Source organism: Eschrichtius robustus, chromosome 2, assembly GCF_028021215.1.
Source record: "Eschrichtius robustus isolate mEscRob2 chromosome 2, mEscRob2.pri, whole genome shotgun sequence".
In the NCBI taxonomy this organism is placed as follows: Eukaryota; Metazoa; Chordata; class Mammalia; order Artiodactyla; family Eschrichtiidae; genus Eschrichtius; species Eschrichtius robustus.
Genome location: NC_090825.1, coordinates 173309942 through 173336715, shown reverse-complemented (window position 1 = coordinate 173336715; position 26774 = coordinate 173309942). Strand labels below are relative to the sequence as shown.

The 26774-nt window shown below is 51.7% G+C and overlaps 1 protein-coding gene across 3 annotated transcripts in view; it reads left to right on the top strand.

Annotated features, from left to right (window-relative positions):
- Positions 1–26464, top strand: part of CERS4 (ceramide synthase 4) — a 33362-nt gene extending 6898 nt beyond the window's left edge. Inside the window, exons 2-13 of one of the 3 annotated variants that reach the window (XM_068537092.1) lie at positions 12416–12481; positions 17432–17519; positions 17620–17793; positions 20042–20159; positions 20511–20629; positions 20728–20785; positions 21188–21238; positions 21604–21696; positions 21917–22045; positions 22349–22455; positions 24232–24388; positions 24665–26464. In XM_068537092.1, coding sequence (XP_068393193.1) covers positions 17621–17793; positions 20042–20159; positions 20511–20629; positions 20728–20785; positions 21188–21238; positions 21604–21696; positions 21917–22045; positions 22349–22455; positions 24232–24388; positions 24665–24841 — 1182 coding nt within the window. In that variant the 5' untranslated portion in view covers positions 12416–12481; positions 17432–17519; position 17620 and the 3' untranslated portion in view covers positions 24842–26464. The remainder of the gene's footprint in view (positions 1–12415; positions 12482–17431; positions 17520–17619; positions 17794–20041; positions 20160–20510; positions 20630–20727; positions 20786–21187; positions 21239–21603; positions 21697–21916; positions 22046–22348; positions 22456–24231; positions 24389–24664) is intronic. The other 2 variants (XM_068537090.1, XM_068537091.1) reach the window with 2 other exon arrangements.
- Positions 26465–26774: the final 310 nt, after the last annotated feature.

Genomic DNA, 26774 nt, shown 5'->3' with positions numbered 1-26774 from the left:
AGATATGAACAGACCCTGGGAATCAGGCCATGGACACTAGGCTGAGAACCGGGGAGTCTGGTGGCTGCAGGAGGTCAGCAGGGTAGAGGGGGCGTGGGCAGGGCCAGATCACAAAGACCTTGGTGATGAGTGCCAGGCGCAGAGGGAGGGGTGCCCCCCATGCGGGCCCCCTCTCCAGGGTAGGGGGAGGGACAGGCTTGTAGAGTGAGCCTCTGTGGGGTTGCTGAGAGAGGGATGGATGGGGAAGAGGAAGTGCTTAGTCTCCAGTTACGCAAACACCCCTGGTTCTTAAAGGGCCCACGGACAGACTCCCCCTGGGGACCCTTCCCTGCGCCACCCCTGATGAGCCATCTCACACGTGCCCTGCTTGGCTCCCCGCCCTACCTACTGGGCAGGCAGGCACTGGAGTGATAACTCCTTCAGTGAAGGCGCTGCTAGCCTGAGGCCACCCGCCAGGAGCAGATCCTCCCAGGCTGGCTTACTCTGAAGTTCACGGTTAGCCTCTGTCCTCTGGGACCCTGACAGGTCTGCAGGCCTGTGTTCAGCTGCCTGTCAAGTCAGGGGGTACTGGGGCTCCCGGCTCTCGAGGCCACACCCTCTCCCCATCCATCCTCACCCCTCTTCCTTCTCAAACAATGCCTTCTCCGAGTCCCCCATCCAGAAAAAGAAGATCTTCTGGTCCTGTCCCAGCCCTGGGCTGTGTGTCCCCAAATTCCTGCCCAAGCCGGTAGTTCCCAGATCAGGCTGCCCACCCCAACATGCTCTACCCCGACCCCCTGAAGACACCGTTACCCAGCCGTGCTTCCCAGCCCCCATCACCTCCCAGACGCCAGCCACTGGTGACCTCTTGGGGCAGAACTTTGCTAATCTGAAATCGCAAGGACAGCCCACGTGCCGGGGTTGTTCACAGGAGAATCACCCCCTTTTGAGGACATCGAGGCCCAAGGCTCCCATTGCTGCCCCTGTGTCTTTAAGGCTCAGGCGACAGGCACTTGCCAACTTTCCCTTGAACAAGGAGGGCTCAGACCTGGGCTGGCAGGCTCTCCGGAGTTCAGTACCAGCCAGGACCAAATGTCATCTTATTTTCCTTGTTTGTTTTATGGCCACTGTCTGCACATGATGCTGAGAAGCTGGCTTTCTCTTTCTCTTTTTTTTTTTCTTTTCCATTATAGTTTATTGCAAGATATTGAATATAGTTCCCTGTGCTATACAGTAGGTCTTTGTTGTTTATCTATATATAGTAGTTTGTATCTGCTAAGTTCAAACTCCTAATTTATATCTCCCCCCACCCCTTCCCCCTTTGGTAACTAAATTTGTTTTCTATGTGTGTGTCTGTTTCTGTTTTGTAAATAAGTTCATCTGTATCATTGTTTTTAGATTCCACACGTAAGTGATATAATATTTGTCTTTGTCTGACTTACTTCACTTAGTGTGATAATCTAAGGGCCATCCATGTTGCTGCAAATGGCAATGTTTCATTCTTTTTTATGGCTGAATAATATTCCATTGTATATATGTACAGCATCTTCTTTATCCATTCATCTGTCGATGGACACTTAGGTTGCTTCCATGTCTTGGCTATTGTAAATAGAGCTGCTATGAACATAGGAGTGCATGTATCTTTTTGAATTATAGTTTTGTCCAGATATATGCCCAGGAGTGGGATTGCTGGATCATCTGGTAACTCTATTTTTAGTTTTTTGAGGAACCTCCCTACCTGTTCTCCATAGTGGCTGCACCAATTCACATTCCCACCAACAGTGTAGGAGGGTTCCCTTTTCTCCACGCCCTCTCCAACGCTGGCTTTCTCTTTCGGGGAAGGAGATGTGGATGGAGAGAGGCAGCCTGGGCAAAACCCGGAGGCAGAGAGACCAGGGCAGAGGTGACCACAATGACTGAGATGAGAGACGGGGCCTCGTCAGTGGGAATTGAGCAGGGAAGGGACTCGCTTGATTGTTATGGGGGAGATGGATGCAATTGTGGGACCTGGTGAGTAGCGGAATGTCCGGGGTGATGGGGGGTGGTGAGGAGGGATTGGGATGACTCCCAGATTCCCGTCCCCAAAGACTGGGTGCATGGTGGGATCTTAGCCAAGAAGCATGCTCAGGGTAGAGGATAACTTGAGTGTGATATATCTGTGCGAAGCACAGCCAGGCGGTGTTGGGTTAGCCAGTTTGGCATCAGGGGAGAAACCTGGCAACTGCAGGAATCTGGAAAACCAAGGCACAGGCACACCGACTGTGGCTTCCGGGTGGGTGAGATTTCCCAGGGAGAAAAGCTGGTATGAGAGGGTGCAGGACTGGCACCATTTAGGGCCAAAGGAGAAGAAAAACAGCTTGAATTAGGTTAGGCAGGATGCCACGGTTGTTAGGAGAGACAGACAAGGGGGCAGATATACTACTAGGAGGTCAGGAATCCATGGACAGAGAAATGACCACTGGGATTGGCCTGGGCCAGGGGGCGGTCACCGGTGACCCAGGCAAAGTCCAAAGTAGTGAAGCGGAGATGGGGAGAAGCACAGGCATAAAGGCAGCAGGTCCTGTTTGCCAAGAATGCGTAGGCTGCCGCTGCTGGGCTGAGGTTCCGTGAGCCCGTGTCCATCTAGAACGCTGGGTGGTATTGAGCTAAGTTCGCATGCAGCCGGGCCATTTACCAGCTGTGTGACCCTGGGATGATAAGTCAGCTCATCCGTGCCATGGGAACAGTAACTGCATCTCCCTTGGAGTGCAGGGAGGTGGGCGCTTGGGGCAGTTGGCACGGGGCCTTCCTGGAGCTAGCGGCTTTGGCGACACCTGGGGTGGTACCAACACCGGTGTGTTGAACAATCGCTGCTATGGGTGTGAACAAGGCCTGCTGTCCCAGGAAGCAGTTTGGCTTTTGCTCCTACTTCATTCTACCTGAAACCGCCTCCATGAATGCTGCCATCTGGGGGCAGCAGAGGGGCCCAGCAGCCAGCTGGTGGGAGAAGTAGGGCAGGTGTTAGACCAGTTTGGGCAGAGGTGGGATGCCATCAGAGTACAACCTGGAGCCCACAGTTCCCTCCACCCTGGAAGGTGGGTAGCAGCAGCATCTTGGGGGCTGACCTTGACTGGGAATTAGTTTCATAAATGGTGAGCCGGGAATGGGGGCCTGTTTGCCAGCCAGAAGTGCCCCCTCTGAGCCCCTATTTCCTCTCATCAACCACCCCTTCATTGGAAACCTTTTCTTTTTTCTTGTACAAATATAGTTTTCTATTTAAAAATCCCCCTTGGGCTTCCCTGGTGGCACAGTGGTTAAGAATCTGCCTGCCAATGCAGGGGACACGGGTTCGAGCCCTGGTCTGGGAAGATCCCACGTGCCGCAGAGCAACTAAGCCCGTGCGCCACACCTACCGAGCCTGCACTCGAGAGCCCGCGAGCCACAACTGCTGAGCCCGCATGCCACAACCACTGAAGACTGCACGCCTAGAGCCCATGCTCCGCAATAAGAGAAGCCACCGCAATGAGAAGCCCGTGCACTGCAACGAAGAGTAGCCCCCGCTCGCCGCAACTAGAGAAAGCCCGAGCGCGGCAACGAAGACCCAATGCAAAAAAAAAAAAGTCGCCCTTAATATATGCACACACTGGAATATTATTCAGCCTTAAAAAGGAAGGAGATTCTGACACCTGCTACACCATGGATGAACCATGAGGATATGATGCTCGGTGAGATAAACCAGACACAGAAGGGAAATACTGTCTGATTCCACTCATGGGAGGTCCCTAGAGGAGTCAAGTCTGTAGAGACAGAAAGTAGGATGATGGGAGCTAGGGGCTGGGAGAGGGGGAAGCGGGGTTAGTGTTTAATGGGGTCAGAGTTTCAGTTCTGCAAGATGAAGAGAGTTCTGGAGATGGATGGTGGGGATGGTTGCCCAACAATGACTATACCTAATGCTATGGAACTGTACGCTTAAAAAAAGGTTAGGATGGTAAATTTTTATGTTACGTGTATTTTACAATTTTTAAAAAAATTTGTCACCCTGAAACATACTTCTTGTAAAAATCAGAGCATCACAAAACAAGCTGACCAGCACCGTCCTCCCTCACCCTCCCGATAGAATAACTCTCCTGAGTGTGGACCATATCCTCAGAGCACGCCAATTGCATGCATGTTGGATCTTTTGATATTGTCCCAAGGTCACTGAGACTCTGTACAATTTTTTTAAATTGTGATAAAATACACGTAACCTAAACATTTACCATTTTAAGCATTTTTAACCGCATGACTCAGTAGCGTTAAGTATGTTCACAACCTTGTGCAGTCACCACTGTCCACTTCCAGATGCACATTTTTATTTAATCTTTATTTTTTTTCTTCTCTCTTCTTCTGTTCGGTATTTTCTATTATCTCTCTCCAAACTAGTTAGCTCTGTCTTCTACAGTCTCCAATCAGCTATCAACCCCACAGTGGGAAAAAATTTTTTTTGCTTTTTCTCTGGATAAATAATGCTTTCTTCTTTTTTTTCCCTTGCACCATGTGTATTGCATTTTATTTATTTATTTTTTAAGGTATAGTTGATGTACAATATTGTATGTTTAAGGTGTACAACATAGTGATTCACAATTTTTAAAGGTTATACTCCATTTATTCTTATTATAAAATATTGGCTATGTTCCCTGTGTTGTACAGTATATCCTTGTAGCTTATTTATTTTATACATAGTAGTTTGTGCCTATTAATCCCCTACCCCTGTCTTGCCCCTCCCCCCTTCCCACTGGTAACCACTAGTTTGTTCTCTATATCTGTGAGTCTGTTTCTTTTGTGTTATATTCACTAGCTTATTTTGTTTTTTTAGATTTCACATATAAGTGATATCATACAGCATTTGTCTTTGTCTGACTTACTTCACTAAGCATAATACCCTCCAAGTCCATCCATGTTGTTGCAAATGGCAAAATTTCATTCTTTTTCATGGCTGAGTCCACAGTGAATTTTTTACTTCAAGTATTGTATTTTTCAGTTTTAGAATCCCCATTTGGTGCATTTTTATAATTTCTGCTTCCCTGCTGAGGTTTCTTATTTGTTCATTCATTAGGAGGTACTTTTTCTTCACATCCTTGAGCGTATTTACAATAGCTGCTTCAAAGTCCTTATCCGCTCATTCCAACATCTGGGTCACCTCAAGGTCAGTCCCCATTAATTTCCTTCTTTCTTGAGTATGGGTCATGTTTTCCTGTTTCTTCACATGTCAAGTAATTTTGGATTAGATTGTATGCTGGACATTGTGAAAGATAAATTGTAGACACTCTGGATTCTGTTGTGGTCCTCTGAAGAACATTGATTCTTTTTTTTTTTTTTTTTTTCATAGGCAATTAAACTGTCTGGACTCAAGTTCCAAAGTCTGTTTTCCCTGTAGTGAGAGGCAGGTGTTAACTTACTTTCTTTTAGCTTTAGCCGGGCTGGTTGGAGTCTGCCTCGCATATGGTTTAAGGGTTAGCAAGAGACTTGCACAGCATTTTTGGATAGAATTTGGACTTTTTTTTGGCTTTTTCCTTTCCTGCGTGTTCTACTCCATTGTTGAACTGTTGTGCTCTCTTTGGGCTCTGTCTTCTCATTTTTCAATCTAGTTTCTATTTCCCGTAAATAACAGTGAAAAATGGGAAACTCGTCCCGTGCTGTTCCCTTACTGCAGGTATAGACTGCCCTCCAACTTCTACCTGTCTTTGGTCACTCTCTAGAGCAGTACTGCCCAGTAGAATTTTCTGCAATGATGGAAATGTTCCATATCGACACCAATTGTGTGCCCAATATGGTAGCCACAAGCCACATGTGACTATTGAGTATAGAAATGTTGCTGATGCAACTGAAGAACAGAATTTTAAATTGTATTTAATTTTAATTAATTGAAATTTAAATGGCCACATATGGCTAATGGATACCATATAGGACATGGCAGCACCAGAGCTTTCAGGTAGTTTTTTTATTTTTATTTTTTTAATTTATTTTATTTTTATTTATTTATGGCTGTGTTGGGTCTTCGTTTCTGTGCGAGGGCTTTCTCTAGTTGCGGCAAGCGGGGGCCACTCTTCATCGCGGTGTGCGGGCCTCTCACTATCGCGGCCTCTCTTGTTGCGGAGCACACGCTCCAGACGCGCAGGCTCAGTAGTTGTGGCTCACGGGCCTAGTTGCTCCGCGGCATGTGGGATCCTCCCAGACCAGGGCTCGAACCCGTGTCCCCTGCATTAGCAGGCAGATTCTCAACCACTGTGCCACCAGGGAAGCCCTCAGGTAGTTTTTTAGTATGTAGCCCAGAGTTTATCACTGTTATCTCTGAGAGGGCCGGTCTGATGCAGCTAACTCCGCTATTACCAAAGACAGAACTCTTTTGGTGGTTTTCCATTTACCTGAGTTACCTATCAGGCCATTAGTATCTGTCTGCATTTTGCTTTCATTTTTTTCCACTCAGTGATCCTCCCAAATCCGTGAGCATAGCTTTTCCTCCTCCTCTCGTCCCAATTTGATATTTTCTTAATTGAAAAAATTTTTTAATTGTGGTAAAACACATATAACAAAGAATTTATCATCTGGACCGTTTTTAAGTGCACAGTTCAGTATCGTTAAGTATATTCACATTGTCATGTAACCAATCTCCACGACTTTTTCATATTCCCCAAACAGAAACTCTGTCCCCATTAAATGCTTAACTCCCCACCCCCTCCCCCAACCTCTGGCACCCATCATTCTACTTCCTGTCTCTATAAATTTGACTCCTCTAGGGACCTCCTATAAGTGGAATCAGACAGTATCTGTCTTTTTTTTTTTTTTTTTTTTTTTTGGCAGTGTTGGGTCTTCGTTTCTGTGCGAGGGCTTTCTCTAGTTGCGGCAAGCGGGGGCCACTCTTCATCGCGGTGCGCGGGCCTCTCACTGTCGCGGCCTCTCTTGTTGCGGAGCACAGGCTCCAGACGCGCAGGCTGAGTAGTTGTGGCTCACGGGCCTAGTTGCTCCGCGGCATGTGGGATCTTCCCAGACCAGGGCTCGAACCCGTGTCCCCTGCATTGGCAGGCAGACTCAACCACTGCGCCACCAGGGAAGCCCAGTATCTGTCTTTTTGAGACTGGTTTATTTCACTGAGCATCATGTCCTCCAGATTTATCTGTACTGTATCTTCTCCTTCTTTTAAACGCTGATGTAATATTTCATAGTGTGGAATCCTGAGGTTTCTGTTCCCCAGCATTGGACATCCAGGTTTCTTCCAGTTCTCACTGGAAGGGAGGGAGGGAGGAACTCCAAAGGCACATAAGGAAATATGGGAGAGTGATGGATATATATGTTCATTATCTTGATTGAGGTGATGATTTCCACCAGTAGGTACATATGTCAAATGCATTGAATCACACACTTTAGACATGCATGGTTTTTGCATGTCATTTAATAAAGTCGTGTTGGTTTGGTTTGGTTTTGTTTTTTTCAACTGTAATAGCCCAAGTTCCCCTTACACTCCCATCTGTATGCTTTATCCCTCCCAGTCCCGTGCAGGTAACCTATCAGATCCTGCTGCCCCACCCCGGCTTGCCTCTGGGGCTGGGCCTGCTCATTTTCCGCCTCAAACTTCCAGAGACCTGCTCCCCTCTCCTCCCTCAGTCCTTCTTGAAACCTCCCTGACCGAACCCCCAACACACACCCACACTAGGTGACGCTGGGAACCCCAGAGTTCTCTTCCTGGTCTGACCCTCCCTGTCTGGTAGTGGGAGAGACTCAGCTCTCTAAGCTCCCTGGGGCCAGCCAGGGCTGAACAGAAGCTTTGAAGAAAGACCTAGGGTGGGGTGGGGCAGGGCTAGGGAGGGAGCTCTGCTTCCTTAGGGTGGGAAGGGTAGAAAAGGCCTCTTAAGGAGGGAATTGAGTCTGACCCAGGTCTTAAAGACTAGTACGAACTGGCCCACTGAAGGGGGTGTGGGCACTTCCGGAAAAAGGCACCACCTATGTAAAGGCCTGGACTGCTGGGGGATGCTCTGGGAATCCTAGCACCTGGGTGTGGGATAGTGCAGGAGTTATAGGAGGGAGGGAGCAGATTCCCGGAGGTTGGGGACCCCACTGTCAGCCCCCAGGCAGCTGCAAAGTAACCCTCATGGCCCCACTGTTGGTTGCTTTATTGGGGGGCGGTAGGGGGCTGCATGACCAAGGGGTGGTTCTGAGAAGGTGCAGCCAGGAGAGCTGGCGGTGCAGGCTGTGGTGAGGAGGGGTGACCAGTGGGCTGGGGATTCCGGGGGACATGGCCTGGCTCACCCAGACCCGTTAGCCTGCCCGGGACAGGGTTGGGGGGGGTGGTATAGATGTTAAGAAAGCAAAGTTCAATCATGTGTGAGCTTCTGGGGCCCTGAAAAGGCTCTGGGGCAGCTTAGGGGTGGTGGTGGTGTAGGACCTTGCTCCTTGGGAAACCTTGATAGGCAGAGACAGGCCTGTGAGCCCTGAGCTCACTGGTGGGCAGAGCAACCCCCTCCCCACCCTGGAGAGCTTCTAGCCCTGACTCACTCCCTTTTTGGCTGGGTGACCTGCATCCAGCTGCTTCTTGCTTTGAGCCTCTGGCTTCCCAGTTCTGAAACAAGGAGGCAGTGGACCTACACCATGGAGTTCAAGCTAACCTTGCCCAATAAAGAAGGTGGTTTCTTTTTCTAGGAAGTTTGACCACCTGAACCAGAGTCCTCCCATCCACCCATCTGTCCATGTGTCTGTTCTACCTGCTTTTTCATCCACTTAGCAAACATTTAGTTGGTACTTAACCATCGTCCTGGGCCCTGAGGATACAGCAGTGACTAAACAACATTCTTGCCTTCATGAGGCTTATGTCTTGGGATGAGGCAGACAAACAAGTGAATAAGAAAACTGATCAAGTGGGTTGAGGGGGCTGAAGCAACAAAATAGGGTAAGAAGATGGTATAATATGGTGGCTTCTTTGGTAGTGATCTGAGAAGACTTCCTGAGGAGGTAATACTGAACTGAGATGTGAATGATGAGACAGAGGTTGTGTGGGAGGACAGCACATGCAAAGGCCCTGAAGCAGGAATGAGCTTGGTGGGTTGGACACAGCACATGCAAAGGCCCTGGGGCAGGAATGAGCTTGGTGAATTGGAATCCCACCAAGCACCCATTACAGTAAATTGAGCTAGTGCGGGGGAGGGGGGGGATACTAACAGGGCCAGAGTGTGGAGGGCAGGAGTGTGTCTAAATATGAGGGGCTGAGGCGAGGCAGAGCCCTGGACTTGGGGCCCTCCTTAGGGTCCTTGAAGGTGGTTTCTCCTGGACTGGCTGCATCTCTGGTCATTAGCACCCCTCAGGGACCCTGCTCAGAGAGGCCAGAGTGGAGGAGCCAGGGCCCAGTGCAGGGGCGGCTGTGGTTATCTACAAATAACCCCCACTTAGTCCATCATGTGTTCCCTGCCTGGGCCTCCAGCCGAAGGAGTCAGGTGACCCCGGGCAGCAGGCCAGGCTGCAGGGGCCGGGTGAGTGTGTATGAGTGTGTCTGTTCTTCCCTGGGCAACCCAGACATCTGGAGTATGAATTGATTTCCTTTTTCACAACCCGGGCAAGTCCTACATTTCCAGCTAGATTTAAAATAAAACCAACCGTTGTGCACAGCCCTGCTGTGCTGGGCGGTGCTGGGGCCTTTGGGGGTTCAGGGGAGCGACAGGGATCCTGTACTCATCCTCTCCCTCCACATGTCAGCACAAAGCCCTGCTCTCTCTCTCTCTCTCCCCCAATCTGGGGATATTTTTAGCCACTAAGAAGGATTATCAGAGTCTGGCTTCCAGGTGGCAGGGGCAGGGCTGGGAGTGGGACCAAAGTGCCTTCAAGAAGCAGCGGGGCTGGGGGACCGGGCTGGGGAGAGGGGGCAGGGTGCGGTGAGGAGGAGGAAGCCTCAGGCTGGTTAGGCTAGACCAGCCACCCATTTGTCGATTCTCCGCATGACCCCTCAGCAGTCCTGGGTGAGCCAGCGCAAGCTCATTCATTCGCTACAGCTTTAAGGAAAGGCTGCAGAGGCCAGGGTGGGCGTTGGGGGAGGGGCGGTAGGGGGTGTGTCCAGGAAGAACCACCCAGAACCTGCGCAGACCAGCACCCTCCTTTCCAGACTGCTCCCCATCCCCCCCTCCTCTCTACTGCTAATAGTAACTGTGTTTTACTTAGTGCTCACTCCACCCCAGGAGGAAGTGGCAACTGAACTGGGTTTTGAAGGATGCATAGGGGTTTGCCAGACAGACATGAGGGCTGAGACCTTGCCAGCTTTCCCCACCATTTTATGTCCTCAGCACCCAGCATGGGACAATAAATATTAGATGGGCATTCTAGGCAGAGGACAGCATTTGTAAAGGCTGGGGTGTGTGAAATCATACAGTGTTTGTGATTGTATCAGAGCATGTCAAACAGTGAATAGTGGGCTTTGAGGCTGGGGACATGGGCAGAGGCCTGGGATTACGAGATGCCATTGCTCTTGTGTGTTCTCCCTTGTCCCCAAAGCTCATCATGACATGCTAGCACCATGGCTGTGGTGGACCCGATCTTGGGTGGGGGAAGAACATGGGGCTGGGGGCTTGGACCCCTGGGTTCTGGCTCCAGCTCTAGCTGGCTGGGGGCCTTCCCAGGATGCCCAGCCCACTTATATCTGCACTGGGCATCTGCACAGCCCACTTATATCTCTAGCTGGCTGGGGGTCTTCAGATGGGTGGGAGGGCCCCTCAGGGGAAGGCTATAGATGCCCTGGGGTGGGTGTGGCTCCTGCTAGGAGGCTGTGGAGAGTGAGGCCAGGAATTCCGGGCTGGGTGTGTGCAGTTATGCCCCAGTGGGTGCATGGGATCAAGCGAAATTTGCCTGTTAGTGAAGTTGGTTTCTTTTTTTTTTAAACCATTTTTAAAACATTGAAATATAGTTAATTTACAATGTTGTGTTACTTTCAGGTGTACAGCACAGTGATTTCAGTTATGTGTGTGTGTGTGTGTGTGTTTGTGTGTGCGTGTGTGTGTGTATATATATATATTTTTTTTTCAGACTCTTTTCCATTATAGGTTATTACAAGATACTGATTATAGTTCCCTGTGCTATACAGTAGGTCCTTGTTGTTTTATCATTTTATACGTAGTAGTGTGTATATATTAATCCCAGACTCCTAATTTATCTCTTTTTAGAGAGATCAACCACCTGGGCAGAAGTTCTCCCATCCACCTGTCCAACTGTCTATTCTGTCTGGGCCTTCTGAGCCTTGTGGGTCTAAACTAGCCACTGTCACATGCCTGTCTTTTTTTTTTTTTTTTAACAGTTTTTAAACTATCTATTTGCAGATGATATAATCTTTTTTTTCTTTATTTTTTTTTGGCTGTGTCAGGTCTTAGTTGTGGCACACGGGATCTTCGTTGAGGCACGCGGGATCTTTTCATTGCGGCCCAAGGGCTCTTGTTGTGGCGCGCGGGCTTCTCTCTAGTTGTGGCATGTGGGCTCCAGAGCGCGTGGGCTTTGTAGTTTGCGGCACGCGGGCTCTCTCGTTGAGGCGCCCAAGCTCAGTAGTTGTGGCACACGGGCTTAGTTGCTCCGTGGCATTTGGGAATCTTAGTTCCCTGACCGGGGATCAAACCCGCGTCCCCTGCGTTGGAAGGTGGATTCTTTACCACTGGACCACCAGGGAAGTCCCCACACACCTGTCTTAAAGAAAAATGCACAACAGGAGAGCTGTGAGTTTACGTTTTGTTGGGTCTTTACTGAGGACTATAGCCCTGAAGAAGGCCACTCAGTAGCTCTGAGTAAACAGCTCCAAAGAGGTAGGGGAGTAGCCAGAATATATATGAATTTTTTTGGCTAGGAAACGCATGCAGTCAAGCATACATCTTGGGAAAGGAAGACTGCCAATCACAAAGAACAGATATCTCAAGTTAATGATGTTCGTGCTCGTCTGTGTGTGGGAAGATACACGAATCTGAGGTCATTGAAATTCTTCCTGCTGTGCGTCTGAACTATCCAGGGACCCTTTGATCCAAAGCACAAAGGCCTCATCGTGTTTTTTTTCCATCCTGAATTCCCCTCACAGCTCACTGCCTGTAGGTCGCAATTTAACCCTTTGTATAACTGGATAGTGAGCGGCACTCTTTGTTCCTTTTTTGGTTCGTTCGTTTGTTTGACACTTTTGCCCATTTGTCAGGCTGCTGCCTTTTGGTGTCCCCCCCCCCCCCCGACGCTGGAGTGTCCAGTGGTGGCGGCTACTGCTAATCACTTCAATGATGCCTGAACCTGGACGCCATAAGGCGTGGTCTGTGGGCTGCTCCCTCATCTACACCCCTTCCCTGGGGGATTCCATCCATCCCCCGCCCCAGCCCTGGAGGAGCTTCTTGTCACCAAACGTAACTCCTGCCCCCAAATCCACTGTCGATGGAAAAAAAATGCACAACCAAAAAGTTGAGAATTATGTTTTGTTCTGCAGACATTCTGAGGACTTCAAGCCCAGGAAACAGCCTCTCAGGTAGCTCTAAGGAACTGCTCCAAAGAGGTAAGGAAGGAGCCCGGATATATACAGGGGTTTTTGCAACAAAGACCAGGTAGTCAGAACATCAAAAGATTACTGTTCATTGAAAGAAAACCAGATAGCTCAAGTTAAGGAATTCAGGGATTTTCTCTGTATGGGAAGATGCAAGAATCTGGGCTTACTGAATTCGTTTCTTTGATACGCACCTCAGCTATCTGGGCCAGTAATCTGTGCTTTCTCATCCTGAATCTCCTCGGGGCGCACTTGTCAGGGGTGGGTATAGCTAGATGGCGGGCATCCTGTTTCCATCCTGAGTTCCCTCAGGACTCACCATGGGGGGAGGGGTGACAGAGCTGTAATGTGGTGGCTTGTTGGCTGCAACATCCTTTGCTTACTCATATAGCAGGCAATATTTTTTCATTGACACATCCCCGTGGATTTAAACATTAGGCACACGATGATTGACAGTCCACCTTCCCCCCACTTGTCCAACACCAAACCCACCTCCTGCCCCCAAATCCATTCACCATCCTGGTTCACCCAGTTCCTCAGACTCTGAGAATTTTTCTTTTTCTGTATTTGACTTGTGATATTGTGATTTATAATGAGAAGTAGATATTTGGCCTTCCTCGGTTCCTGGCACAGAGCTTGTAAAACCCTGAGAATTTCCTAAGTGATAAGAGGAATAAAGGTACCTTTTGTTATGTTAATGAGATGACTTTTGGAAAGCCCCCCACTCAGGTCACCTAAGGATGGGACTGGTTGCCAGGGGAACCAACCTCTTGATGAGAGGGTTGGAACTTTCATTCCCACCCCTGGACCTCCAGTGGCCAAGGATTTAATTACTACGACTATGTAATGAAGCCGCCATAAAAACTCTTAGGGATGGGGGTTCAGAAAGCTTCCAGGTTGATGAACGCAAGATTTGTGGAGATGAGCGGGGACTGGTGCATCTGGGGAGGGCGTGGAAGCTCCGCCCCCTTCCCCGATACCTTGCCCTGTGATTCTTTCCATCTGGCTATTCCTGAGTTATATATCCTTTTATAATAAATCGGTCATCTAGTAAGTAAACTGTGTCCTGTGAGCTGCTGTAGAAAATTAATCGAACCAAGGAGGGCTCTTGGGGACCTCCATCTATGGCCAGTTGGTCAGAAGCAAAGGTGACAGTCTGGACTTGTGCTTGGCGTCTGAAGTGGGATGGGTACAGCCTTGTGGGACTGAGCCCTCAACCGGTGTATCTCCAGGTAGATGGTGTCAGAGTTGAGTTGAATTGTAGGATACACAGCTGGTGTCAGAGGTGGTGTGGGGAAAAATACCCACCTGTCGGAATTGAAATCAGAATCATCGACTTTTTTTTTAACGTATTTTATTGAAGTATAGTTGCTTTACAGTGTTGTGTCAATTTCTGCTGTAAAGCAAAGTGATTCAGTTATATATATATATACACATTCTTTTTCATATTCTCTTCCATTATGGTTTATCACAGGACATTGAATATAATTCCCTATGCTATACAGTAGCACCTTGTTGTTTATCCATTCTATATATAATAGTTTGTATCTGCTAACCCCAAACTACCACTCCATCCCTCCCCCACCCTGCCTCCCCTTGGCAACCACAAGCCTGTTCTCTATGTCTGTGAGTCTGTTTCATAGATGAGTTCATTCGTGTCATATTTTAGTAGAATCATAGACTTTTTCAAGGCAAACACTTTAATCTGCACAGAGAAAGGGCCCACAACATAGATGCACAACTCAGTGAATTTTCTCAATAATAATGCTCCCTTAATGATGTCTACATCCTAATCCTGGAACCTGGGGATACGCTACTTAACGTGGCAAAGGGAAACTGAGATTGCAGATGGAATTAAGGTTGCTAATCGGCTGACCTTGAGATGGGGGGAAGGATCCTGGATTATCTGGGTGAGCCCCCATTCTGGCCTCCAAGGCCACTTCCTGTATGGCAACCAACACCCCCCCCCCACCCTGCTTGCCATCTCACCTAAAATAAAAACACGGGCCATAGAACTCCCAGACTGCACGAAATGGAGTGTAAAATGGTACAGCCACCCCAGAACACAGTTTGGCAGTTGCTTATGAAGGAAAACATGCAGAATGACCCAGCAATTCCACTCCTCCGGATGGACCAAGGAGACAGGAAAACTTTTCACACAAGACTCGGATGTGAATGTTCTGAACAGCTTTGCTCATAATTCCGCAATGCTGAATGCATCCCAAATACCCATCAACAAGCAAATGATAACCAATCGTGGTACATTCATTTGGTACCAAAGATTTGGGAATAAGAAAAAAAGAAGCTCGGGACTTCCCTGGTGGTCCAGTGGTTAAGAATCCACCTTCCAATGCAGGGGACGCGGGTTCGATCCCTGGTCGGGGAACTAAGATCCCACATGCTGCAGGGCAACTAAGCCCGCACGCCACAACTACTGAGCCCCAGTGTGTGCGCTCTAGAGCCCACACGCCACAACTAGAGAGAAGCCCGCATGCCGCAACTAAGACCCGGCGCAGCCAAATAAATATTTTTTTTTAAAAAAAAGCAGGAAGCTACTGATCTTGGAACAATAGGGGTGAATCTCGAAAATATTACACAAGTGAAAGAAGCTAGACACAAAGACAGGGTTTGTGATTCCATTTATATGAAGCTCTGGAACAGACAAAAGTAATCCCTGATGGAAAAAAAACTGGAGCAGACGTTACCTTTGGACAGTAGAGATGGAGGCTGAGTGGGAAGGGGCCCAAGAGAGAACCTTGTGGAGGGATGGGAATGTTTGTGGCCGGAGGTTGGTTTACACAGGTGCGTGTATTTGTCAAAACTCAGCAACTGTACAGTTAACATGAATGCATTTTGCTCTAGTAAATTTTACCTTGAAAGAAAAAAAAAACACGTAAGTCAATATCGAACTCTAGTTAATGATCTGCATGCTGAAAATATTTAGGGGTGATGTGACTTGATGTCTGCTGCTTTTTAAAAATTTTTTCTTGAAATATAGTTGATGTACAATGTTGTGTTAGTTTCAGGTGTGCAGCAAAGTGATTCAGTTACACATATATATATATACACACATATATATATATATTTATTTTTTAGATTCTTTTCCATTATAGGTTATTACAAGATATTGAGTATAGTTCCCTGTGCTATACAGTAGGTCCTTGTTGATTATCTATTTTATATATAATAGTGTGTATATTTTAATCCCAAACTCCTAATTTATCCCTCCCCCCCACCCCAGCTGCTTATTTTGAAATGCACCGAGAAATGCACTGGTGGGTGGATAGAGGGATGGATGGATACATGGGCAGATGTGTGATGAAGCAATAGACCAAAACGTGAATGGGAGAGTCTGGTGGTGGGTATATAGATGTTCACTGTAAATTCACCTTTTCTGTAGGTTTGAAATTTTACATCATAAAATGTTGGAGGAAATCATCCAAATTCCACAGGCCCTGCATGACCTGCCCCGTCCCCTCCCTGCCCTCCCCTCCTCCCTCTCTCCCCTTGCTGACTCTCCTCCAGCCACACAGGAATCCTTACTGGTCCTCTAACACTCAGTTCTACTCAGTCCTGCCTCAGGGCCTTTGTACCTGCTGCTCATTTCTCTGGAAGGCCCCTCCCAGCCCCCTTCGCAGCACCACTACCTTCTTCTGCACAAACCCAGGCCCTCCTCATCTCTAGGTCTCAGCTCAGATGGTGTATGAGCTGAGACCTAGCTCAGACCTTCCTTGATAAATCGCACCACCCTGTTTATTTTCTACCAGGCCCATCACACTGTGTTATCTCATTTATTTATGAATCTGTTTACTTGTGTATTGGTTGCCTCCCCCTGCTGGGCTGTGAGCTTCATGGTGACAGGAATGTGTCTGCTTTGTTTCCTGCTTGTGTCCCCAACATCCAGCCCCAGGCTGGCATGTACAAGCCACTCAGAGAATATCTTGTGGATGGATGGATGGATGAGTGGATGGGTGGGTGGATGAACAGATGGATGGACAGATGGCTGTACGCATAGATGTACAGGTGGGCAGGCAGATGGCTGGATGGATGAACTGACGAATAGGTGGATGGATGGACGGATGGATGGATGAGTAGATGGACAGTGGGTGGGTGGGTGGATGGATGGATGGACAGACAGACAGACAGGTGGGTAGATGGATGTATGGATAGGTGGATGGATGGATGGGAAGATGGAAAGGTAGGTGGGTGGATGGATAGACGAGTGGATGGGTGGGTGGATGGATAGATGGCAGGCTGGCTGGCTGGGTAGGTGTACAGCTGGGCAAGCAGACGATATGGCTGAGTGGATGAACAGATGAATAGGTGGATTGATGAACAGATGAGTAGATGGACTGTGGATGGGTGGGTGGATGGATGGATGGACAGACAAACGAATGAACAAACTTTGCAAGTGGGGACCAGTGTGGGGTTGCGGCACTTGTCTTAAATCTTGGGAACAGGAGAAGCTATTTGGGCTCATCAGGACAGCTGGGCCCCACTGCAGCTCCCCAGCAGCTGTTGGTGGAAAGTTGGCCCACCTCGACCACTGCTTCATTATCTGGCAGCAAGCTCGATTACGCAGTAGGCTCTCTTGCCCAGCTGCAGCCGGGCTCTTGGGATAGCGAGCGAGATAGCCGACATTCACACCTCAAGGGGAGTCCATGTGTGTGGATGGTTGGCCAGGGAGAGAATTGTGGATTTCCTTAAATCCTTCATCTTTGGGCTGTATCAGAGGCACCTTCCCACAGTGGCAGAAAACCTTCCCGGACATTTTGAGAACTCAAGTTCGTGACCCCGATCAGCCACTCCCTTGATGCTGGCCGCTGTTCTCACGTCTGTAGAGTAGAGAATAATAACTACTGTCATGAGCTATATTTAAGAGTCAGTAAGCACTGGGCTAAGCACTTTGTGTGCCGTATCAGGCCTGGCTGAGGGGTGGGTATTACTGTCCCTGTTTTACAGATGAACTTGAGATTCAGAGAGGTCAAGTCATTTGCCTGAGGACACCCAGCCCAAGTCTATCCTTAACACTGGCTCTAATAAACTTCAGGTTGCTAGGTGCTGGGGGGTGTGAGGGCGAGGTGCTGGGCCCTCCCACTCTACCCGTCCTGTGTGCTGAGTTCTCCATTAACTGGACCCTGTGTCCACAGTATGTGGTCCAGCCTGAATGAGTGGCTATGGCAGGAGAGGTTCTGGCTACCACCCAACAACTCGTGGGCTGTACTGGAGGACCGCGATGGCCTGGTCTACGCCCACCCCCAGGACATGCTGATGGCCCTGCCCCTGGCTCTGGCCCTGGTGGCCGTGCGCTTCACCTTCGAGAGGTGAGTGTCTGCTGTGCCCTGGCAGGTCGACCCCGTCATCGCACGTGTGTGCACAGCACCCGTCCTGTGCTCTCCCATCTGTGTGATTTCATCCTCATGTGTCCCCGGACGGAGCCTGGCTTTGAGTCAGAGTGCTTTTTTGGGCTCCATCCTGCCCCCAGCTGCCGCCACCCCCACTCCGATGGTCTCTGATGCCTGGAATGCTGGCTGCAGCTCAGGTCTGGGTGTGCCAGCATCTTCAGAAAACAAGTGGGGGCCCTGGAGGGGATGTGCCTGCTTTGCTGACCTAGGATGGGTCTGCAGAGGCTAGTGAGTAAGCGAAGAAACTCCTGCCCACTCCCTCCTCCCTCTGTTCTGTATGGGCACCTCTCCCCCATCCCCACCTCCTGCCCTCTCCCTTACCACCTTTTTCTCCTGCTCCCCTTTCTAGCCAAAGGAAGGGGCATAGGCACTCCAGCCCCCCCCTTTGGGGACCCCCTCCACTCACCCCAGCCTCCTGCAACCTGGCCCCCGGCCCCCAAGTATATGCCGCCTGCCCAGGTTCCCAGCACCCTCCTGGTTGCCAGACCCCGTGGATTTTTAGTCATTTCTCATGTGACCCAAACGCTGCCCCAAACTGGAGTTCTTCCTCCTCTGGCTGTCCATCTCCTGGGTCCCTTCCCTCTGACCTAGGTGGTCCCACCCTTTTCTACCTGACTAATGCTGTGGCCACAGCTCCCAGACCTGCCTTGCCCCCATGGCCTATGCCCACCGGGCCTGCCCCCCCTTCCCCTGGCTTCCCCCTCCATGCCTGAGGGCCCCTCCCCCTCCCCTTCCTCCACATCTCACATGTCATTTCAGGTCCCCCACCTTCTTTGAGACCCCCTGGCCTTTGCACTCACTCCCCTGCAGTTCCTTCAAGGCTGGGTTCCAGGGAAGCCTGCCCTGTCCCTCTCCCCACAAAGCCCTTAACCCCCTCTGGTCCTCACTTTGGGTCCTTCCCTCTGTCCCAGTCTTTGACCACAGGGACATGCGAGCGTTCTACACTTTGCTTTACCTCTCCCACTCACGAGGAGCTTCCTAGGGTCTGGGCTCCCAGGACACAGGCTGGACATGGGGAACCCAGGGCATGTCCACTGACACTGTATTTACCAGACACTCTTTGGGTTCTTCCTCTGTGCCACCCATTGCTCTAAGCAGTTTGTGTGTCTTAACTCAGCCCTCACCCAGTGAGGTGGTACTGTTATTATCCCCATTTTACAGAAGAGGCAATGGAGGCACAGCGAGGTCAAATGACCTGCCTGAGGTCACACAGCAGGTAGGTCAGCGAGGATCGAGGCTTTGCCTGAGGGATTCTGGGAGGCCCAATTCAGCCAGGCCTTGAAGGCTGGGTCTATTTTCCCACCTATTTAGCCAGTGGCTCCAGCTGAGGTGGCAGTGTTAACTCCTCCCAAAGGCATCCCTTGCCTTTCTAAAGGGCAGTGGGGTTGGAAGTAGCTTTTCTGGGGTCAAACAAAGGCAGAGGTTTTCCCTGTTAAGGGAAAATGAATCCTGGGTTTGCCATTCACTTGCTGTGTCACCTTGAGCATGTTTCTGGCCTCTCTGAGCCTCAGTTTGTCCATCAGGACAATGGGGACAATAATAGCGTTAAGTGAGCCAGCACACGAGGTGGACTTGGACACATGCTTGGCAGATCCTAAGTGTTCAGTAAATGGCAGTCATGTCCCATCCCCACCCCCGCCTGCCCCCCAACACGATTAAGTCTGGAATAATTTCCTTGCTGGGCTGCTCTGAGCCTCAGTTTCCCCCAATGAAAGGTGATATTAGGATGGTGGACATGCAATTCGGTCCCGACCCCTGGTCTTGGGGGCCCCCTTGTGGGCAATGTGGTAATTGACTCACCAGGGTCCCGGCTCCTCCAAGTGTGCACAAGGGAGAGGGGGATGCTGGGAGGAGGGAGGCCTGAGAAGGAGCAGACCTGCTTCTGCCCATGCGGGGGCCCCCAGCCTGGTAGCGGGGGCAGATCAGGACCCAGGCCATCATGAGACAGGCATCGAGGGGACTCTCATCCCTGGTTTGGGATGGAGTGAAGGTGCCTGGGTACCACCAAAGTTGTTGTTCATCCCCATCCTGAAGACCAATCCAGCTTCCTCTCTTAGGTTGGGCGCAATGCAACAGGCAGGCTACCGCCTCCAGGGTCCTAAAATGCAGCCCAGTGAGCCCCCGTTTCCCCACCTGGACTGACAAGCTGTGTCTCCCCTACACCCAGATTCATCGGCCTGCCCCTGAGCCGGTGGCTGGGTGTGCGGAACCAGACCAGGAGGCCGGTGAAGCCCAATGCCACGCTGGAGAAACACTTCCTTATGGAAGGGCAGAGACCCACAGAGGTGAGATCCCCGACCCCCTCCTCCCTCCCCATTGGCCTGCTTGGGTCCCCTGGGGGAAGTTCTAGAGGGGGTGCAAGAAAACCTCTGTGGGAGGCTGTCCCCACCCCCAGCCCCTTGAATCCCAGTTCCCATCAGCCTGTCTGTGAGCAGGGCTGGGTTTTTATAAGGCCTCTTTTTGGGGGGACCCCCACCCTGTGAAACCCCCTACTCCCCCATCTCCGAAGGTAGAGCACCCCACAGGCGAGGTCTGGGGCCATAGGGGAGGGGGGGAGCAGAGCTGGGTCCCGCCTGTCCTGGGACAGGGGCAGGAGGCCACCTCTGTGACCCTGGCCCCCATCACTCCCTCCCCAGCCCCAGATGAGCCTCCTGGCGACCCAGTGTGGGCTCACACTGCAACAGACCCAACACTGGTTCCGGAGACGCCGGAACCAGGACCGGCCCTGCCTGACCAAGAAGTTCTGTGAGGCCAGGTAAGCCCAGGGTGGGGCCAGGGAAGGGGGAGTCTGGGGGTGCAGCGGGGGGTCTGGTCCTTTGGCAGCTGCCTCAGGGGCTCCCTCCCCGCCTGCAGCTGGAGGTTCGCCTTCTATCTGTGCTCCTTCATCGGTGGAATCTCGGTTCTTTACCACGTGAGTGTACCTGACAGCTCACCTGCCCTATCCCTCAAGCACCTACTATGCGCTGGGCCTGGATTGGATTTGGGGGCGGGGGTGTGTGGGGTTCGGGCAGAGGGGGAAACATGTGCCAAGGCACAGAGAGGGAGGGTGGAGGGAATGAGGCCAGGTCGTGGTGAATGTTCACTCGATGGGTGCCTATTGAGAGGACCTACTGTGTGTCAGGGCTGGGGATTCTGAATCAGCCCCTGGTCTACTGTGAGAGCAGAGTTTTAACCAGGCAGGAAACAGCCGGCCTGAGTGACAGCAGCACGTCAAGGGCCAGGGAGGCCTGAGGAGGCCCCAGGCCTGGGGTTGGGGGGTTGGGGGGGCTGGGTTCTAACCTTTGGACAACTTCAGACTCCCGTGTCCCTGCAGGAATCGTGGCTGTGGACGCCGGTAATGTGCTGGGACAGTTACCCACAGCAGGTGAGTGGGAGGGGTGGTGTTTGGAGGCTAGTGGGAGGATCAGGGCAGTCAGAGTTCCTGTGGCCACAGGCAAGAGCGCCAAAGCTGGACATCACACCGTCATTCCCCCCCCACCCCCGAATCCCATTCTACTTTTTGGCTCCCTTGTGGAACGGAGAGGGGCCAGGAGTCAGGACACGCTGGGAGCAGGAGCTGCCACAAAACCACTGCCCTTGATTACCTCTAAGGATGGGGAGCTCATGCCTTCCTCACTCATTGGGATTCATGTGTCATGGGTTTGAGCAAATGGGGAGGGCCCTACCCCACGCCCCACGTCCCGTGGGAATCTCCACTCCCCACAGCTAATCTTGCACTCCCTGCCACAGCCCCTGAAGCCGGCCCTGTACCACTGGTATCTCCTGGAGCTGAGTTTCTACGTCTCTCTGCTGATCACGCTGCCCTTCGACACCAAGCGCAAGGTGAGGCCAGGCCAAGAGTCTGGCCTGGGGCGGTCGTGACCCAGTTCCAGGAGGAGAGGGGTGGCCTCACCCCACACCCTGAGACCCTTGGTGTCTCAGGCAGGAGGCGTAGGGTCCACATGCCAAGCAACCCCCTGGGAGGGCCTGCTCCCAGCCCTGCGGGGTGGGGCCCCTCCGGCCCCCCAGCCTCATCCTGGCTATGACCCTCCGTCTCCCGCAGGACTTCAAGGAGCAGGTGGCACATCACTTTGTGACCATCACCCTGATCGTCTTCTCCTACAGCACGAATCTGCTGCGCATCGGCTCTCTGGTGCTGCTATTGCATGACTCCTCCGACTACCTGCTGGAGGTGCGCCTGCCACAGCCCGACCCCTCCCAGCCCCTCGCCCTCCCACGTGCCCCTGGTGTTGAGGCCCACCCCCTGTCAGTCTTCCTGGGAGGTGAGGCCCCACCCCCGTCATCCGCAGACCACCACGAACTTTCTACCTTTCTAGGCAGTTCCTAGAGATAAGACCCTCCCCAACTCCCCTGGCCCAGCCCCGTGGCACCTTTTCCCTGGGAGGAGGCCCCGCCCTTTCCCGGCCCCGCCCTTCCCACGTGCTTCCGCCGCTGCCCCACCCCCAGGTCCATTTCTCTCTGCTCTCCCCTCCAGGCTTGTAAGTTGTTCAACTACACGCACTGGCGGCGCGTGTGTGACGCTCTCTTCATCATCTTCTCATTGGTCTTCTTCTACACTCGCCTCGTGCTCTTCCCCACCCAGTGAGTCAGCCCTCCTGCCGGGGGTTGGGGAGGTGGGGGGGCGGCGGTGCGCCAGAGATCTAAGCCCGCCTCACCCTCCGTTCCTCGGTTCCCCGATCCAGATAGCTGGGGTTGTTGGCTGGGAGGTTTCCAGGAGGAGGCAAGGAAGGGTGTTCCTGCCACAGGGCGCAGCATATGCAAAGGCCGTAGGGTGTGCCCGCCACAGGGCGCAGCATATGCAAAGGCCCGGAGGTAGGAGAAACAGAAAACTGGGCTTAGTCATCATCCCCTGCCGTGTGCCTGGAACATGGGTTGGGAGACAGCGTCGGGCCCCACTCGCTAAAGTCTTTGCCTGGCAATTTGATGAGCCTGTCGCAACAGGCAGAGGGAACGGCGTGAAGGTCCCTGCTCACCTGGAGCTGGCACTGGCAGATGGAGAAATACAATAAGGCAAACAAATAGACTATAGAATATGTGAGGCACTGATCGTGCTAAAGAGAAAAAAAAGTTGAGAGGGTCACAGAACTGTATGGATAGCTGGAAATAGGGTGGTCGGAGAAGGCCTCACTGACAGCGTTCATATAGAGAGACTGGAGGGAGGTGAGGGAGAAAACTACTGATCACAGGGGAAGAGCACATGCAAAGGCCCTGAGGCAGGACCGTGTCCAGCATGTTGGAGGAACAGAGAGGAGGCCCGTGTGGCAGGACCAGAGTGAGCAAGAGGGAGAGAGGGAGGAGGGGAGGGCAGAGAGCTGATGGGACAGAGTATGCAAGGTCTTATAGGCCTTGGGGAGAAGTTGGGCTTTTATCCCAAGCCAGCTGGGAGCCCTGGAGGGTTCTGAGCAGAGGATGGGTGGGACCTGACTCGAGTACTCACAGGCTCCCTCTGGTGGCTGCCGGGGGAATAGCTGGTAAGAGGTTGGAGGAGGAGCTGGGGGACCAGGGTGGAGGCGACAGCACTGGTCCGGGTGGGCAGTGTTGGGGCTCGACCAATGCAGGTGAGAGAAGTGGGTGGACTCAGGGGGATGACTCGAGGGTCATGAGATGGGAACGGGCTCAGAGTTGCTGCTTGCGGATCAGGAGCTTAGCTCTGGCTGTGCTGGGTTTGAGGGGCCTGCAACACGCCCCTCAGGCACCACCACCGAAAAGTGGAGGAAGCAGTCGACACCAGCCTGGGGCTCTGGGAGAGACGTCAATGTCCAGTGTTTGCAGTCACGAGACTGGACAGGGTCACCGAAGACCAGGTGTGGACAGAGAGGCCCAGTCCTGGGGCCCCCTGATGTTTGCAGGTCAGGGGAGCCTGCAGAGGAGATGGAGAGGGAGAAGCCATGAAGTGGGGACATGGGAGTGTGGGTCCCAGAAGGCACGTGAGGAAAGAACATCAGGAGGAGGGAGGGCCAGCTGGGTGCCTGCTGTCTGATCAAGGCAGGTCACTGATGACCCTACAGCTGATCTGGGTGAAGGTGGTAGTGGGAGGGAAGGGGGAGGGATCTGAGAAGGTGTGAAAGGACCACCCAGGAGAGCTGCTGGGACACTAAGCACCCCCTTGGGGTTCACAGTCACGACCGGCCAGTCGTCCAACTTGTTCATTGTTTGAATTTAACATAACCAGGTGAGGGGGTGTGGGTACTTAAATGCTTACCTGAAGGGCACAGGTATCATTCTTTGGGAGTGGGTAATGGGGAGCCATAGAAGGTTCTGGAGCAGGGAAGGTCACAGAAGTTAGAGATTCCTAGGACTGGGGGCAACAGCAGCCGGTGAACCCCTGCCTCTCTCCCTCCTGCCCACCCTCCGTAGGATCCTCTATACCACATACTACGAGTCCATTGCCAACTCGGGCCCCTTCTTCGGCTACTACTTCTTCAACGTGCTTCTGATGACGCTACAGGTGCTGCACGTGTTCTGGTCTTGCCTCATCCTTCGCATGATCTACAGCTTCTTAAAGAAAGGCCAGGTAGGCGGTCCAGTGGTTAAGGCTCTGCCTTGTCAATGCAGGGGGTGTGGGTTCGATCCCTGGTCGGGGAACTAAGATCCCACATGCCGTGCACGTGGCCAAAAACTTTTTATAAATAAAATAAATATTAAATAAATACATACATATAAAATAATTTTTAAAAAAGAAAGAAAGAAAAAGAAAGGCCAGGTAGGGCCGGGCAAGGGTTGGCTAGCTTGTGCCTCCCTGGAGCCCCCAGCCCAGCCCCACGCCTCCTCCCTCCTCCCTGTTCCCCAGATGGAGAAGGATGTTCGCAGCGACGTGGAAGAGTCAGACTCCAGTGATGGGGAGGCAGCCCCGGAGTACCCGCAGCCGAAGAACAGGGCAGCTCACCGGCCCGGAGCAGCCCCCACTGATGGCCCTCGGAGCCGGGCAGCCAGGCGGATGGCCAACGGGCACACACCAGCCACGTAGCCGGCCGAGGACTGACCACAAGGGGCTGCCCCAGCGCCCGGCAGCTCGGATTCGTGGGGCGGCTGGACTGGGGACCCTTGGGCCGATTCTGTGGAGACAGGGAGGGCCCCATCCCAGGGGCTGATGATCTGTCTCCAGCCCCTTCCTTCTGCCCACCCTCCCTCCTTCCCTCAGGCACATGGACGGAGCTGCGGCCGGGGGAGAGAGGGGTGCCGGCAGCCTGGCAACTGTGAAGAGCTCCAGGCTGAAAGGGGGTCCAATAAAACTTGACCGGAGCCAACTTCTCTGCCTGAGAGCTTGTGTCCCTGTCATAGCTCCTCATCTATCCCCAGAGGCCCCAGGGCAGCCAGGACTTACATACCTCACCAGTGGGTCACTCACTGCCACCGCAAGACACGTGCCCACCCCCAGGGGACCCGGACAGTGAGCAGCGCATGGGGACCCCCTTGGGTGAGTCCCCGACTCCCAGCCAGAGCCTCAGCCAAGCTACCTCCTTCCACCCCCGGGCAGCCCTTGGTCAGCTACTCACAGATCTTGTGTACAGATGAGCAGGTGCTGGGCTCAGACAGGTGGAGTCCTTTGCCCGAAGTCACACAGGTCCAAGCAGAAGGGCGAAGGGGAGACTCACACCTGTTCCTGCAGCCCCTGCTCAAGCCTGGCAGATCCCCGTCCTCAAGGTCCCCAGGACCTCCCTGGAGACAGTGAAATAGGACTTCGTGGGAGGGCAGCTTCCTGCAGGCTTCCCAAGGGTTCACCCGGGTGAGTTCACTGTCTCCTCAGGAGCTCTGCAGGAGGGTGCCCCCCACACACACCCCAGAGATCACTGCCACAAGGTCCCGTGCAGGGCCAGAATGTGCTGCCTTCAGGGGAACACCAGAGACAGGAGTCAGAGAAGAGAGAAAGGGTGGGGGGACGGATCTCACCTTCTGTGCTTCTCAACAAAGAGGACAGGATGGGAGTGGGGAGAGATGGCAGAGAGGAGAAAGGTCCCTGCTGTGTCTCCACTGAGAAACAAGGATGGAGGAAGAGGAAGGTGTTACATATGATCCAGCAATCCCCCTCCTGGGCATATATCTGGACAAAACTATAATTCAAAAAGATACATGCACCCCTATGTTCATAGCAGCACTATTCACAACAGCCAAGACGTGGAAACAACCTACATGTTCATCAACAGATGAATGGATAAAGATGTGGTACATATATACAATGGAATATTACTTGGCCATAAAAAAGAAGGAATAATGCCATTTGCAGCCACGTGGATGGACCTAGAGGTTATCATACGAAGTGAAGTAACTAAGAAAAAGACAAATATCATACAATATCACTTACATGTGGAATCTAAAAACAGGGATAGAAATGAACTTATCTACAAAACAGTAGGAGACCACAGACATAGAAAAACAAACCTATCGTTACCAAAGGTGGGGGGAGGGATAAATTAGGAGTTTGGGATTGGCAGATGCAAGCTATTATATATAGAATGGGTAAACAACAAGGTCCGACTGTATAGCACAGGGAACTATATTCAATATCCTGTGATACACCATAATGGAAAAATATGAAAAAGAATGTATATGTATGTATAACTGAATCACTTTGCTGTACAACAGAAATTAACATGACATTGTAAATCAACTCTACTTCAATAAAATAAAAATGTTTTAAAAAGAGGCAGGTGTTAGAATCACTGGAAAGAGGAACTGGAAAGATGAGAGAGGAGGGAACAATGAGAAGAGCTGAGACGTCATGGGAAGTAGGTAACAAACAGGAAAAGAGAAGGGACAGTGGGGGAGGTGGAAGAAAAGGCGGCATTGGAGAGACACCGGAGATGAGAAGGGAGAGAGCAGACTAGGAGCTTGGAGGATGTGATGTCAGAGGATGGTGAGACCTGGAGGGAAGAAAGGGAGAGGAGAGAAGAGAGAGAAAC